Below are 16,103 nucleotides of genomic sequence, written 5' to 3'. Positions count from 1 at the left end.
GGTGGACAAATCTGATCTTGTTTTTATTAAAACAAATAAGAATGCAAATAAGAAATTATACTGCTATCAATAACAACATTACAAAAGCAAATTGTCATGAATTTACTGAAAAAGCCCCCCGAGATAAAGGCATGGAGGCAGTGATTTTTATATTTACGTAGAAAATAATTGTTGTAATATTTTATTCCTTTTAATTCTTTTTTCATTTGTAAAGATATTTGTGTATTGCTGTACATCCTGTGTTTATTAAGCAATGTACGTGTTTAAGGCGCACAACTAATGCGTCCTACACTAGACCAGGTTTCAGTTGGTCAATGGCGTGGTCTATTTCAGTTCCTCAAAATAGCAACACGCCAACAATGCACTTTAACACACCTCCTTTATAGACCGGAACACCCATGAGTCCTCAAAGTGGCGCGAATGGATTAGCTATTTAAATAGCGTAGCGCAAAAAGGGAAAATTAGGGTTGCGTTGGTCTGAAAATAGCAACAAATCGCAACACGTCTTGTGCCTTATTGCACCGGGTGTATGATAGGGCCCCTGGTCTTTCAGGTAAAATGGAAAAACTGTGTGTAAATTGAGAAATATCCCTAATATAAATAGTAATTCTGAAAAAAAGTTAAAATTTCAAGAAGCAAACTCAATATTATGAGGGAATAATATTGGACTGTTAGAATTTTGAATCCATTTCTCAATTCAGTTTTTTTATGTCCCAATTTAAAGAAAAAAAACCTCAATTGTTTGTTGATATTTTGCAAATCTTCCATTTTTCTTGCTACATGTAAATAGCAAGATTACTAATACCAAAATATATGTAGCACATAGTCGGTGGCTCAGTGGTTAGCACTGTCACTTCACAGCAAGAAGGTCACTGGTTCGAATCCTGGCAGGGTCAGTTGGCAATTCTGTGTGGAGCTTGCATGTTCTCCCAGTGTTGGCATGGGTTTCCTCTGGGTGCTCAATTTTACCCCACAGTCCAAAGACATGTGTGAATTGGATACAGTTCAATTAAATGAACTAAACTGTCCGTGATGTCTGAGTATGTGTGTGAATGTGAGTATGTACAAGTGTTTCCAAGTACTAAGTTGCATCTGTAAGAGCATCCGCTGTGTGAAACATATGCCAGAATAGTGAGCGGTTCATGCCACTGTGGCAACCCCTGATGAATAATGGACTAAGCCGAAGGAAAATGAATGAATGAATATAGCGCATAAACTGTGATTGTTATAAACTCTTATTTAAATAAAAATAAAAAATATTTTCATTATTCTCATGATGAAAACAGGCATCAGTAATTTAATCCACGTCATCTCCCTATACTCTATCTGTATTTTCTGCTTCTCAGGCACAGCTGATGAGATTTGCCTCAAGCACATATACTCTGATGATACAGAAGAGGAGACGACAGGAAAAACTGAGCATTCTGCAAGCCTCTGCCCTCTCTTTCGCTCACACATGATCCAGCTCAGAAGAAGAAGAGTGTTTTGCGCTGACAATACTCTGGCCCATTAAGCTCACGCTTTACTAGCTGCTCACTGACATGAATCACTTTGTTTCTGGAGTTATATAAAGACTAGGAATGTGTGCATGCGCGTGTCTACATAAAATATGCATTTATTGTTTTATAAAACACTCTGACCTTAAAAAAAACTCATCCAGGCTCATCTTTGCCATGATGACAGTACTTAATATTTTACTAGGTATTTTTTAAGATACTAGTATTCAGCTTAAAGGGCAATTTAAAGACTTAACTAGGTTAATTAGATTAAAGCAATTAGGCAAGTCATTGTATAACAGTGGCTTGTTCTGTAGACAGTCAAAACAAATACATAGCTTAAGGGGGCTTAAAATATTAAAAACTGCTTTTATCCTAGCTGAAATAAAACAAATAATACTTTTCCTGAAGAAAAAAATATTATAGGAAATATTCACATATGCGCGGCAGTTAAGGACAACATAGGTAAGGACTCTAATACAGGAGTGACTGGTGCATACAGACGATCCAAATCGTACACTGCAAAAAAATGCTTTTCTTACTTAGATTTTCTTTTCTTTTCATTCTTTCTAGTCCAAATATTTAATTCTTAAATCAAGAAGAATTTTCTATACAAGCAAAACAGTCTTGTTTTAAGAAATAATAGGCCAAAATTGAGTTTTTCCTTTAAAAAAAATTAAAATAAATAAATAATCTGCCAACAAAGCAAAATAATCTTACGTCAAAAGGAAAAACAAGATTTTGCTTAACCCATTGGCAGATTTTGCTTGTTTTAAGGAAAACTCCCTCAATATTGGCATATTATTTCTTAAAACAAGAATGTTTTGGTTGCCTAAATGCTTCTTAAGAATTTTTAAAGCACTTTTTGCAGTGTAGTCAAAAAATAGGCATAAGATCAAAATAGGCAGCAAAACAGAATCTAAGAAAGGCTAACAAAGGCAAATAAGCAAGGCTATGGTCAAACCACAACAAGCAAAACCAAAGGGACACCAAGACATACACACAAAGACTAAGCCCTGAACTGGCGTATGTGTGGCGTATAAATAGTCTGAATGATCAGTGATCACAAGTTTCAGCTGTGTGCCTCATCAGCGGTGATCAGCAACTGGTGTGTATGAAATGGCATGATGGGAAATACTGTGAAAAGTTCCTCGCTCTGTTAAACATAATTTGAACATTATTTAAAAACAGAAAAAAGAAATCACAGGAGGGCGGATAATTTGGACTTTAGCTGTATATAGAATGTAGGTCTAGAAAGCAGCAGTCATTGCTCCATCCTAGCAATAACTCTTATGACATCACTTCATCTGGTCATTTTCGCCTCTGTTTCTCTCATTTTTTTCATTACAGGGTCTACATAGTCTACAAGCCTTTGTGAACAGCAAAACAAGTTTGTTTACCATCATCTATTGAGATTAGGGGTCACCTGATATTGTGAGCACAGCTTTGTTTGATGTGTGACTTAGTTTCAACTGAATCCTGATGACACAACTGGACATATCGATAAGATCCTCTTGTTTGTTTCACATCTCAGTCACACTTTAGGCAGTTGGTAGGGTAAAGTGCTTTTGAAAATGTTTTGGCCATTGTGATGAAATGCAAGTTGCTAGTCTTTTCTTCCCTGTTGTGATGTAAATCCAACTGAAGCTTTTTGAAAATAAAAAAGGAAACATGAGGTTTGATTATTGTTGTATATCGATACTTGACTGGATCTTTTGATCGTTGTGGCTTGCTTTTGGATGATCTCATGTGATTGACAGGTGGCCCCACCCTCAAGCTTGTGAAGACGTAATCAGAAAAGAGATAATGTTACAAGAAGAAAATTTACATTTTTTAAACTAATATTACTTTTTTAAGATCATGAAGGCACACAAAGAAGTTTTGTGGAGTATTTCACCTATTTACCCTTTTAGTCGCATGTTTTAATATTCACTCTGACCCCCTGCATGAGATTTTTTATGTCACCTTTAGATAACACCTTTAGAATGCATCACTGTAAAGTTTTCATTGCGGTGTGTCAGTTTTATCATGTGACACTCGGCAGCTCTGATAACTGACAATATTGACAAACATCGTAGTTATATTGTTAAATATCTGATATTCCATCACAATCTTACAATAACTTATAACTTTCAGATTTAGTGGCTAATTTGTATGAATTCGTATGATCTCATTCGCACAATTTAGCATGATTTGCTTATTCGCCAATGACGGTTGGGATTAGGGGTGGGGTTGGGTGCCACACCTCCTTTTTAAAATCATCCATTTTCGTACGACCAAACTCGTACGAATTCATACAAATTAGCCACTCAACTGACAAAATGTAAAATATTTACGTTTCGCCGTGAGATCAGGCTGGATATTCTGATTCTCAAAAATGTGTAATAGCATGTATTCTATTGTTTAAATGGTTTAATGATGATCAAATTATTTTATATATGACAGGTTATGGGTGCCCCAATGTTATCCTGTGCTTTAGTTGAGAGAGATTAGAAAGCTGCTGAATTTACAACATGTAATTCATCAACTTCTCTTGAAATACATAAAAGTAAGTGGCTGTTTAACTGTGAGAACAATAGAGTAAATGTTCTAGTAACTTAAAGATTATGTATCTGATGTGAATAACAGTAATATTGTTAAAAATAAATATTATAGCTGTCTCCATAGACATCAGAATATATTTACAAACCATAAATATAATATTTTGCTAGTACTTACGTTTATTTAAGTGTCTTAAAACACAAAATAAATATTATTTGTATGAAAACACTGATGAATTTGGTTTATGGCACCTGCCTTGTGTGTTTTTCTATGGCTCAATGTGACCAATCATGGGAAATCAGATTTAAATGTAGCAACTTAACATGTGTCATGATGTTCTGAACATTTTAATACACATTCATGTGAGTCGTATGCTCCAGGCATCAGCCTAGACTAATCACACCAGTGTGATCTTATGCATCAAGGGGTTAACCAGGAAAGATTGCACATTTTTTCATAAGTAATATGCAAAGTAAACGTAAATGTGCATATATTGTGTAACCATGCATATTTATAGCCTACATTATACCCTGTATTCCCCAAATGACATGACAATATGAGCAGAAACTGCTGTACTGAGAACTGCGAGATGTAATTGAATGTGCCATGTTAAGCCTGAGGTAGAGAGTCAATGTTATGTAGCACAGCAGAGCAAGAGAGAGAGAGAAAGAGAAAGAGAGCATGAGCGAGGCTCTGTAGGGACTTCAACAATATTTTCCTTGTATAGCCACATTCCGGTAACACATGCATCTTCTGAAAGTTATTTTGGAAAGGCACTGTTTTGAATTATTCTGGTCTTGCTCTGCCTGGAACTTTATACATTCTGACTTGACCTATATATTTGTAGGAACTGTAGCACTTAGCTATATGGCCCCTTTATCCTCCTTTACACACTCACTTTTCCTTATTTCCATCAGGAATTCTGCCAAGATTGCATTGAGCTCATCACATATAAAGAAACGTAAAGACTTTCTGCCTCAAAGTGCACTTCACCACATGCAAGAGACATTAGCATAAATTAAGGCTGCTAGCAATAGCTTGCTAATCCTTTATCCTGAATTAATGCTTCTAGTAGCTCTGTCTCTGTTGTACAGGAGGACAGAGTAAATGTGGGTCAGCAATTAGAGGTTATCTTTAAAAGTTACGTAAAAAAGTTTAAAGCTTATTCTCCTGAGGAAATCCAGACCTTTAATGCGTTACGAACCCAAATCACAGAGCACATTACTCTTATTATTTCACTTATTTTTGGTTTGTTCTAGACTCTAAATTATTATATTATATTATATTATATTATATTATATTATATTATATTATATTATATTATATTATATTATATTATATTATATTATATTATATTATATTATACTGTATATCATGTAAATGTCTGGTGTCAAATGCATGCTCAACAAAGTTGTATTTGTTTGATCAACAGTAAAAATTGTAATATTGTTAAATATTATTACAATTTAAAATAGCAATTCTAATTTGATATGTATTTTTAATGTATATTTGATATACAAATGCCAAAACTAAATTTTCAGCATCATTACTTATCAATCATATGTTAATTTGGTGCTCAAAAAACGTTTTCTTTTTAATGTTTAATACTGTGCTGCTTTATATAGTCTTTAGACCTTTTGTCATGATTCTTTAATAAAACATCAAAAGACTTAATGGGATTAAATTAATTATTAATTTAATAAAATAGCAACAACAGCAATAATAATAATATAATAAAAATACTAATCATAATAATACACTGTAAAAAATGGTTGGGTTTCACACAATTGGTTTGCGTTTGAACAACATGAAAGAATTAAGTTAAACACCTCAAGAATTGTGTTGTTTCAGCATATTGTTTATTGTTGACCAAACAGCACATGTCTTTTTTTTAGTGTAATAATGATAATTACCTAAATTTCTGACTGTTATATGTATTATAATAAATTGTTACATTGTAAAACACAAAAAGTTAAGGTAACTCAAACCATTTGAGGAAACCAATTGCAACAAACCATTTAAGTTCAAAAACTAATCCTAATGAGTACTGTGAACTTAATCCATTTGAGTAAATGACGCAATTTAAGCACAGTAAAACTCAATAAATGAAGAGAACTCAAACCAACTGAGTACTGTAAAACCCAAGAAATTAAGGCAACTCAAACCGTTTAAGGAAACTGATTGTTACAAACCATTTGAGTTATGAGTACTGTGAACTTAATCCATTTAAGTTGAAGTAATGAGGTATTTAATTAACTAATTACCTTCAACACTGAGTTCAAAACTCTTTAAATGAGTAGAATTAACTTTCAGTAAATTTTGAGTTAACTACACTCATTTCATTTGATAAAGTTGACTGTTGGGGTTTACAGTGTATTAAAACACTGCAAAAAAAATAGAAGAAAAATACATAAGGTAAAATTATAACATTGTTTGTAAAAATATAGTATACCAAAGCCTTGAATATCATCTGCAGTATTTAAATATCTGTTTTCCCCCTCTTTCCTTCACTCAGCTATTTATAAACTATATCAAACGTTAAATATCTTGTCTTTATTGGAGCGCACCATAGAGTCAGTGCAGCCCATCTGTTGACTTTTAGTTGCTATATACAGTTTGCCAAGAACAATTCAAACATTTCAAATGACAGAATCCAGATACACTGTAAAAAGTATGACCTAGATCTAACTTATAAAAAGTGAGGCAAGTGGCTGCATCGGACGTTTTACATTGATACAACTTCCAGCCTTTTTTAAGTATATTAAACACTAAAACATTGCTTAAAACAAATGCAACAAAATTAAGTTGAGCCAACATATATTTTTAAAATTACTCAAGTCAGATAAACTTACTTTTTTTGTTAAACCTAACCTATTTATACATTGCTATATGTTGCCTGTACTTATTTTAATTAGGTATTAAGAACTTTATTATCTAAATAAAATTAACCATGCATATGTCATTTAAAATGAATTCAATTGACTTCTGGCTGTAACTTCAGAAAATAAATCTTCATTTCTATATTTTACGCACAATATACAGTGATTTAAGTAAAAACAGATAAACAGACTTTATACGGTTAATAACAATTAAATAAGAATGGGAAGATGGATTAAAGAAACATTTATTCAATGTCAACCAGTGTCCCTTTTAATAGTGTCTACAAAACAGGCCATTAATGTGGCTGCACATACACAATACATAAATAAAAACATTAATAATGCCAGATCCTATTGAGAAATCATCTAAGACAACTCAGTAAGGAGATCTGCATACTTTGATGAAGATTTAGGATGCATAAGGTCCAGTCCCACAAAGAGTCTCTGATATATCTCAAATAATGTATACAGTTTTGATGGAAGTCGAGGACATCGTTAAGTCCAAACAGGAGCCATCATGCATTTGACAGGTTTGGTAAACCTCTGACAGTCCTATGATTTTCCAAACTGTGTTGGGCTGATGGCAAATTTTTCCCGTGGGCAGCCGCATGCACCTCTGATTCCACACATCTCTATCGGTGGAGAGAAAAAAGAAACAGGAGTTCAGGTGGTTGGTACTAAATAATATTAAATAGCTAAATACTGAATAGCAAATATCTTACATAAACTACAAGTGAAGTTACAAAAGTGTAGTGAGAATGATACATGGATGAAACACCTTAGATTATCAGTTAAAATTTACCTTAGTTAAACTTCTGTATTAAAAAAAAAAAGGTTATATAGGTTATTGTATACTTACATTATTCCAGGTGTTTTTAAGAATCAAATTCTAAAGAAAACTGTGATTCAGTGTAACAGTGTATGGTATTTTGGTTGCCTGTCAATCAAGGAATTATTTAAATTTTGGCATTACATTTTCAGTTTATTTTTGCAACTTATAAAGCATAAAAATGTGTATGTAACTTACATATTAAACAGTTTGAAAATGGCGAATATAAAATCTATAATTTAACTGTCATCTTCATTTTGCACCAAACTTTGCATAAGTCATAATACAAAATTAAATAAATACATTGCCATTTTACATATTACATTAAGGTTTACAATACATTTTTGCTGAAGCTACATTTAATTTACTTTTTCTCCAAATTTAATGTTACTGGCAAATGACAGTTCAGTGAATCAGTGTTTTCAGTTAGCTTTAGTGAAAGACTGACAGATAATAAGAAACTGCATTAGGATATTGTTTACTGTTTGTTCATTGCACACTTACAAAAAATCTTCAGATATCAAATGTAATTCTATGGAGCCCACTATTGTTTGCAATTTTACCCATGTTTTACCTGCAAATAATTATAGCTGTAATTGTATTTAATGTTTTTCTTAACAAAATAAACTAAATCACTTTGGTATCTAAAGACCAAGAAAACGCATTTTAGAATGAGGTGCGTACATTTTAAATGGTTCTGTAAACATAGATGTAATTTAAGTTAAAATAAATTATACATCTGTCATTTATTCACTTTGCAGTATTAACAAAAAACTTATGGACTAAATCTCTTAAACACAAACCTTAAGTTACTTTATGTTACGCTAAACACAAACTACTGTTCCATACGTTTCTGCATTTAATATGCATCCTTAATGTGCTGATAATTATTTAGGTGAGCTAGCCAGGTTAGCGCTAGCAAACTGCACCTACACCCCGACCGCCCACCAGACCATGTTAATCCGTTCTGTAACGTTAGTTATACCTACTAAGTGTTTTAAAACTACTTTAACATTTTTTTCTCAGGACTATCACTTTTAATCGTTAGCATGAACTAGCGTTGGTTAGCGTTAGCCAGCTTAGCTTTCCATGTGAGAGCAGTCTGTTACCTGACGTTACAGTACAATTTACAAGCTAAAACCTCACCTGCCTAGTTAAGTCGGCAGTTTAGCATGACTTTACAATTATCATTCGGCTACATTTGCAACTTACCGTGTTAATCAGATCCGCTGCTGCGAGCAGTTAACGTCGACCCTTACAGTTGCTGCGTGTGTCTTCAAAGTGGCGGGCAGTGAAAATGGGGTCACGCAGAATTATTAAAATCACGTTTGATGAACAGACCTGCACACATCGACAGCTGCTCTAATAAATTGTCTGTGTCAACTCACTTTTATAACATTTATTCTACACAATAACCACATACAAAAATATACTCAAATAAATTGCATTAGTTTTATTCAAAATATACTGTTATATAAAAACTGATCTATTTTAAGTAAAGAAGAAGCAAATTAATATTTTTTGGTATAAAACAAATATAATTACCTAGATTGCAATTATTTAAAATATATAAAACCAACTTTGTGAGTGTAGCACTTTTTACAGTGTACAGAATCAATGAGCACAAGCGGAAACCCTCAGTGTGCTCTTAAAACAGGCCTTCACTGTACAAACTGAGCATCAGGGACACTCTTTGAAGATTACTTGTCATCTAAAATTAGCCTACCTTGATATCCTTTTTTCTTCAAATCACCATTGGTGTTTACTGCAGAAAAAGGAATCTGCCACATGGGGGAATCTTGGCCTTTTTTCATAAATGTAGACATCTTTGCTTCACTGTGGCCTATATGTAGCTTGCTGTATTCCATTTTATGGTTAAGGTTAAGGCTTTTATTATAAATATAATGCTACACTGTAAAAAGCAATTAAGTTGATTTTACTTAAAGTCATTAAACTCGTTGCCTTACAGTGTAAATAAGTAAGTAAATAAATTATGTGCATAATTATAAAACTTATGCTATTTCAACTTAACTCTTCCAAGTTACAACAGGCTTGCTCACTTTTTAAAGTAAATTTTGGTGTTATTGTGTTATTATTATCTGTTATTCATCAGATATCAAGCCATCAATGTTTACTAGAACCTAAAGTGCACCCCTTCACCTGGTCATTTCCATAATGTTTTCTCTGATTGGACAGCTATGGCTATCTGGTTTGTGAAAACGGTTCCGTTTACATTTGCATCTCTACTATACAGATTAAAAGTCTGATCTCTAAATCTTGCACTGTATGCAAATTTACCTATAGGTTATATGTCTATTAAAGTGTCAAATAGCCCTACACTGCACTTCATTTATTAGTAGTATTATTTAGCATTTAAATGTCAGCTTTATATCTTATTTGGCATACAATTATTTTATATGGAGGCTACATCATACTACAGGAGGCTTTGTACTTCACTCATGTTCCAGTAATCAGCTCAAGTGTACAAGGCGGGCACCGCAATTACTGTTATTATAGGCTAAATGAAATGTCTAGTTTTGCCAAACAGATAGACATCTTTCAAACCTGTAAAGGGGTGAAATAAATTTGTGTATAACCCATACTCTCCCAAAAACGAAACACTGCCCCCTTTATAAATGAACCAAATGTTAAATTATTCTATTATCTTTCATCTATTTTCACAGAGATAAGTTACAGGTGTGTTCTGCATCCATGTAATGCTGCCTTTTGATATTAGCTGAACATTTTGATCAGTGATCTAATTTAATCATTTCACTGTAATAATAAAAATTGAATTAAAATAAAATGAAATAAGCTAAACCTAATAAGATGAAGCAAACACCATACACTGTCATTTGTGGCGTTTCCATTGCTTATTGAATTTTTTCTGTATCTACATACAGTATAAAACGCTCTGTTTTTGTTTACATTTGAACGTACTGTGTGTGGTTTCAACAACCAGATGCTTTTAGACCTGTCCAGTTTTGTTCGGAATGTGTCCCAGACCACCTCCTGAAGTGATGTGAGTGATTCAATAGCTATTCAATCAGAAAAAAGCATGAAGTGATCACATGAAAACATCCCTAATCAAGCTGAAATCAATCCCTTTTTCACACAGTTATTATTTTGCTCTCATGAGTGGCACTAGTCTCAGAGACCTTGAGCCGGGAATCAAACTTGAGTTGCCACAAGCACCTCGGCACTATGTGTCAACACACTATCCACTAGGCTATTGATGAAGACGCTAGCTCACACTGTTATTCTTAAAGTGAATAATTAATTTTAAAAAATTGTTTCGGTAATTCATTCATTCATTTTCCTTCAGCTTAGTCTCTATTTCAGAGGTCTCCACAGCGGAATGAACTGCCAACTATTCCAGCATATGTTTCACGCAATGGATGCCCTTCCAGCTGCAACATAGTATTGGGAAACACCCATACACACTTATTCACATACACACTCATACACTACGGATAATTTAGTTTATTTAATTCACCTACAGTGCATGTCTTTGGACTGTGGGGGAAACCGGAGCTCCTGGAGAAAGCCCACGCAAACACAGGGAGAACATGCAAACTCCACACAGAAATGCCAACTGGCCCAGCCGGGACTCGAACCAACGATCTACTTGCTGCAACAGTGCTAACCATTGAGCCACTGTGTTGTCACCATTGGTTTGCCGGTCTTCCGTTGACATCACCCTGAGTGTTTCCATATTAATATCCTCAACCACATCTCTCTTACCGTTAGTTTGCTATGAAGTGCAAAAGAAAGTGCTGCCTCCTACTCAGTATTACATTTCAGTTAAAAGTACGGCTGTGCCCAAAATCACTTATTACTTGTGTATGTACTACATTTGAATTTGAATTTACTACACAATCGTTGTTCTGTACACAGTGGTATGAATGTGAGTAGTATAAATGGAAGTCAGACACACTAAATCCGCCATTGGACGATGCACTTCCGTTCATAAATTCTCTTGTGTAGCAGCGTCCATCAGATGCACACTTCACACTCGCCAGAAGTAGCAGATCTTTGTATTTGGAGATATTGCTTAGCTCGCATAATATTTTTTATTATACCATATAGTATGGAAGTATGTGATTTCATACGCAGCCTACATCAATATACTGTAATAAAAGCCTAAGCAAGACTCTTTGAGTTGAACAAAAACTGCATTTTTAGGAACTACGAAATTACGTTTTGTTCCTGTTAAAATTTAAACATGGATTAATAGCCATAAATGTCTGTGAAGATAACATGACGATGGTTTTCCTTTAGGGAGTTTTTTATTTAGGGAAAACACTACAAGCATCACGATTCTTTGAGCGCGTGTTTATTAAACAAAACCATGCTATTCATTCAGACATTCACAACATGCAGTTCTCACAACAATCAATAGTCTTTTCCAGATTATTATTGACAGATACCAGCCCACGCCTTTTTCCAACATTCTTCAGAATATCTTGTTTTGTTCAACAGAAGAAAGTGTGAGTAAATGCTGAGAACATTTTCACGTTTTGGGTGAACTCTGCCCTTTTTAAATGCACAATACCGAATGTCATTTTCTCCACTATAGATGGCAAGTGTTCACAACAAACAAAGGTATATGTAACCCAGATTACTGAAGGGTTATATTTGTACATTTATAAAATAATATAAATGATCAGGGGATAAAACAACATGATAAAACAACATATAGCTGTGGATTCATTGTTCTAAAATGTTCTTAATAAGAAATAAATTGTTTAAAAATAATAATGTGAAATATTCACATGTTATTGGTTAAGCCAATCAGTGATGTGTGGGAGGGATTTGCGCTTGCTGACGCAGTGGGAAGAGATCGCCAGACTGTGGAGGAAGAGAGAGGGTGAGATCGCTAGATTTGATGATTTAAACTGTGAAATCAGATTATAACTTTGAAATTAGTTCGAGAAACTTACAAAAGCTTTCATAGAGAAGTATTTGAAGAGGATTCAGTCATTAAATTGTTCCTGTGACGATCGATGGGAAAATTGCATCATTGTGTTGTTGAGGAGTGAATATATGGACATGGTGAGTTTAATTACTTTGTAAACACTTTGAATTTAATGTTAAATGACTAACAAACACAGTTTGTAGAGAAACAAGAGTTTATTTTGCTGTTGTGTGATATATACTGTATTTAGTTGTCTCCACGTGTTATTATTTCCCTTCACGTGTATGTTCACATGCATATCGCCTTGTATTCATGCCTAAAAATAGAAGAGATACAGGTTAATTGTAATGATTATTATGTTATTTGCTTGTATGTGGAAATACTTACCTGATATGATGATATCATTGACTAAATGTAGTCATGCTTTTGGCCTTTTGTACAGGTCAGGTTTTTTTTCTTTGGTGTTTTTGATTGAAGACTGATTCACATTGATGGCGAGCCAACCTATTCGGACACTAGAAAAGGAAACTGGAAATCCACCCTACTGAACCAGGAGAGTACTTTAATACTTATTATTTTTTTCAGCTCAAGGTAAAAGACAGTTTTTTTCCGTTTCTGGATAGAGACTGTTCGTGGTTTTTTTTTCTGAGAACTGATTAAAAAAAGGAAACAAAAAAAAAAAACTAATACCAGCGCACGGACACTTGGAAATCAAACTATTTTCCTTTTGAAGTGAAATGAGAAATACTGAGTTTGTTGATTCTGAACAAGTGGTTTTCTTTACATTTTCAATGTAATTTCAATTGAACTTTATTTTGTTTTATTGTGTTTTGATTGTTTATCGTATTTTGTTAATTTTATTTTGGGGAAAGATCTGCAGAAAATTATATCTATAAACATTTCAAATACTTACCTATATAGTAGTTTATGTCATTTTTTCAGCAAATGCTCATCACCTCCAGTAGTCGAATCCTAGGCTTCTGATGTCCAGATTGATTTGATATTGTAACCTGTTACATAAAATTGGCGAGCCAGCCAGGAGGTGGTGCTGTATTGCTGAGAACTGACAGGTGATTAAAATACTATTGGTGTTTGGAATAATCATTTCACTGTTAAAATGGATGTAGTTATGCAGGAAGGTATCAAAATCCCAAATGCTGTTATAATTAGTGGGGAAACTGAGACAGCAGATAATGAAGAATTTCTAAAAATCTTGCAAAAACACGGTTCTATTGTTAGATCGGTTAAAATTCAAGACCCTGAATCTGAGTTTAATCAGGATGTGATTATTGAATTTGACAGTGGCAGTGCTTTACAGTCTTTAGAGCCCCTGTTGCCATATACTTACCAGTTGACTAGTGATCCAAATATCACTTATTTAGTGAGATCCTTATCCAGTGTGTACACTCAACAGTTAGGGGGTAGTGCTACCAAATCATACTTAAAGGGATTGAAAGAAATCGCAAAACTTAGTGGGGCAAATTTTGAAGCAATGTTGAGTGAAATGCTAACAGAAATGAGTGCTGTAGTTCTTCCTGCAAGCTCTGTATCTGAAGCTCCTGACAAACCCCCTATTACACCATCTGGTCAAGAGCCAATTAGTGGCAAAACATCTCCAGTTATGGCTCAGCCTTGCAACGAAGGAAACCAGGAAATGCATCAAACTGCTGCTCATGTCGCTGATTCTTCAGCTCTTACTTCCCCCACAATACTTAACCCACCAGAAGTACAGAGGTTGGTTGTTGAACATGTGGTGAGGAGTGGAGAAGGTGTTGCTCAGGCACACATACCCATGCGACTCAGACTGTTTTCTGGTAGGAAACCTCGTCCTGCTAATGAGACAGATTATGACACATGGCGTTCTAGTGTCGATCTTGTTCTGAAGGATCCTGCAATATCTGATCTTCATGGTTCAAGAAAGATTCTAGATAGCCTTTTGCCCCCAGCTGCTGATGTCATTAAACAACTAAGCGCTGACGCTGCTCCATCAGCTTACCTGCAGTTGCTAGATTCTGCCTTTGGTACAGTCGAAGATGGTGATGAACTTTTTGCTAAATTCATGAATACCTTGCAGGATGCAGGAGAAAAACCTTCGGCCTACCTGTATAGGCTTCAGGCAGCCTTGAACATAGCAATCAAGCGTGGTGGTGTGTTGGCCAGTGAAGCAGACCGACACCTTTTGAAACAATTTTGTCGGGGCTGCTGGGATGATGGTTTAATAGCTGACCTGCGATTGGCACAAAAACGAGATGATCCTCCTACTTTTGCGCAGCTATTATTGATGTTACGAACCGAGGAAGATAAACATACTGCAAAAACCATTCGTATGAAGCAACATCTAGGTAGTTCCAAGCAGCGTGCACTGATGAACACCCAGAGGATCTGGGTATGCGATGAACCTAAGCAAAGTACAGATTGCAATGTGTTGTCATTAGCAACAGAAGCTAAGGAGCTTAAAAAACAGATAGCCACTCTACAGAGCCAATTAGCTAAACTCGCTACTAAATCTGAGGCCCCAAAGAAACTGGCATCACAAACCGTAGATCGGAAAGCTTTCAAAGACAAAAAATCAACCAAGCCAAGTGTTGAATCTACAATGCCTATGCATTATAAACAAACTGACAAACCCAGGCCATGGTACTGTTTTCAATGTGGGGAAGATGGCCACATTGCCTCCTCCTGTGATTCACAGCCCAATCCAGCACTTGTGGCTGAAAAGCGTAAACTTCTAAGGGAGAAACAGTCCCAGTGGGAATCTCAAAACAATATGGCAAAGGCTGCTTTAAACCAGAGCCAGTTCCTGTTGCGGGACAGCCAGGGACTGAAACATTAAAGTGTCCCCCTAAAACTAAAGCTTCTATGCAAAGCCATAGTTCGAAAATAAAAGATGGCAAATTACCCAGAGGGTTGGTTGGTGAAAGATGCATCGCACAAGTCACTATTTTAGGGCAGAAATGTAACTGTTTGATCGACACAGGCTCCCAAGTTACAACTATTCCCTTATCCTTTTATGACCAACACCTTTCAGAAACCCCCATCAACTCCATTTCTGATTTGTTGGAAGTTGAAGGTGCGAATGGCCTTTCTGTGCCCTACATTGGGTACATAGAACTGAATATAACTTTTCCTGCAGAGTTTATTGGGACAAGTGTTGAATTACCTACTGTCGCTTTGGTGGTTCCAGAGCCAGAGTCTTGCACCATGCCTTTAATTATTATAGGGACAAATACTTTGGACACTCTTTATGATGAACACTTGAAAACGAGTTCTATGACCTTCCAGCCTTCCTTGTTTGGCTACAGAACTGTCCTGAATACCATCAGATTGCGGCACAAACATAATGCTGGTGCTCTTGGTCAAATAAGGTTGAGGAGTAAGGTACCAGAAGTCATGGCGGCTGGCCAAACTGTCGTTTTAGAGGGCATTGCCCATATGCATGG

At 35.1% G+C, this 16,103-nt stretch overlaps 1 protein-coding gene and 1 long non-coding RNA gene across 2 annotated transcripts; both read left to right on the top strand.

Moving 5' to 3' along the window:
* The first annotated feature begins 12,694 nt into the window (after positions 1-12,694).
* On the top strand, positions 12,695-13,579 carry LOC130237304 (uncharacterized). Its single transcript, XR_008838534.1, has 2 exons — positions 12,695-12,800; positions 13,106-13,579. It is a non-coding gene; the product is annotated as an uncharacterized LOC130237304 (long non-coding RNA).
* A 600-nt stretch (positions 13,580-14,179) lies between these two features.
* Positions 14,180-15,496, top strand: LOC130237815 (zinc finger CCHC domain-containing protein 12-like). The gene has a single exon (XM_056468839.1). The coding sequence runs from the start codon at positions 14,180-14,182 to the stop codon at positions 15,494-15,496; it is 1,317 nt and encodes a 438-aa protein (XP_056324814.1).
* Positions 15,497-16,103: the final 607 nt, after the last annotated feature.

The sequence above is a fragment of the Danio aesculapii genome, chromosome 11, assembly GCF_903798145.1.
Source record: "Danio aesculapii chromosome 11, fDanAes4.1, whole genome shotgun sequence".
Classification (NCBI taxonomy): Eukaryota; Metazoa; Chordata; class Actinopteri; order Cypriniformes; family Danionidae; genus Danio; species Danio aesculapii.
The sequence above is the reverse complement of the archived record's forward strand: the minus strand, read 5'-3'. Positions and strand labels throughout refer to the sequence as shown.

What these genes read in the sequence shown, in the direction of transcription:
- LOC130237815 (XM_056468839.1), top strand. Translation starts at nt 14,180, where the DNA reads ATGAGTGCTGTAGTTCTTCCTGCAAGCTCTGTATCTGAAGCTCCTGAC.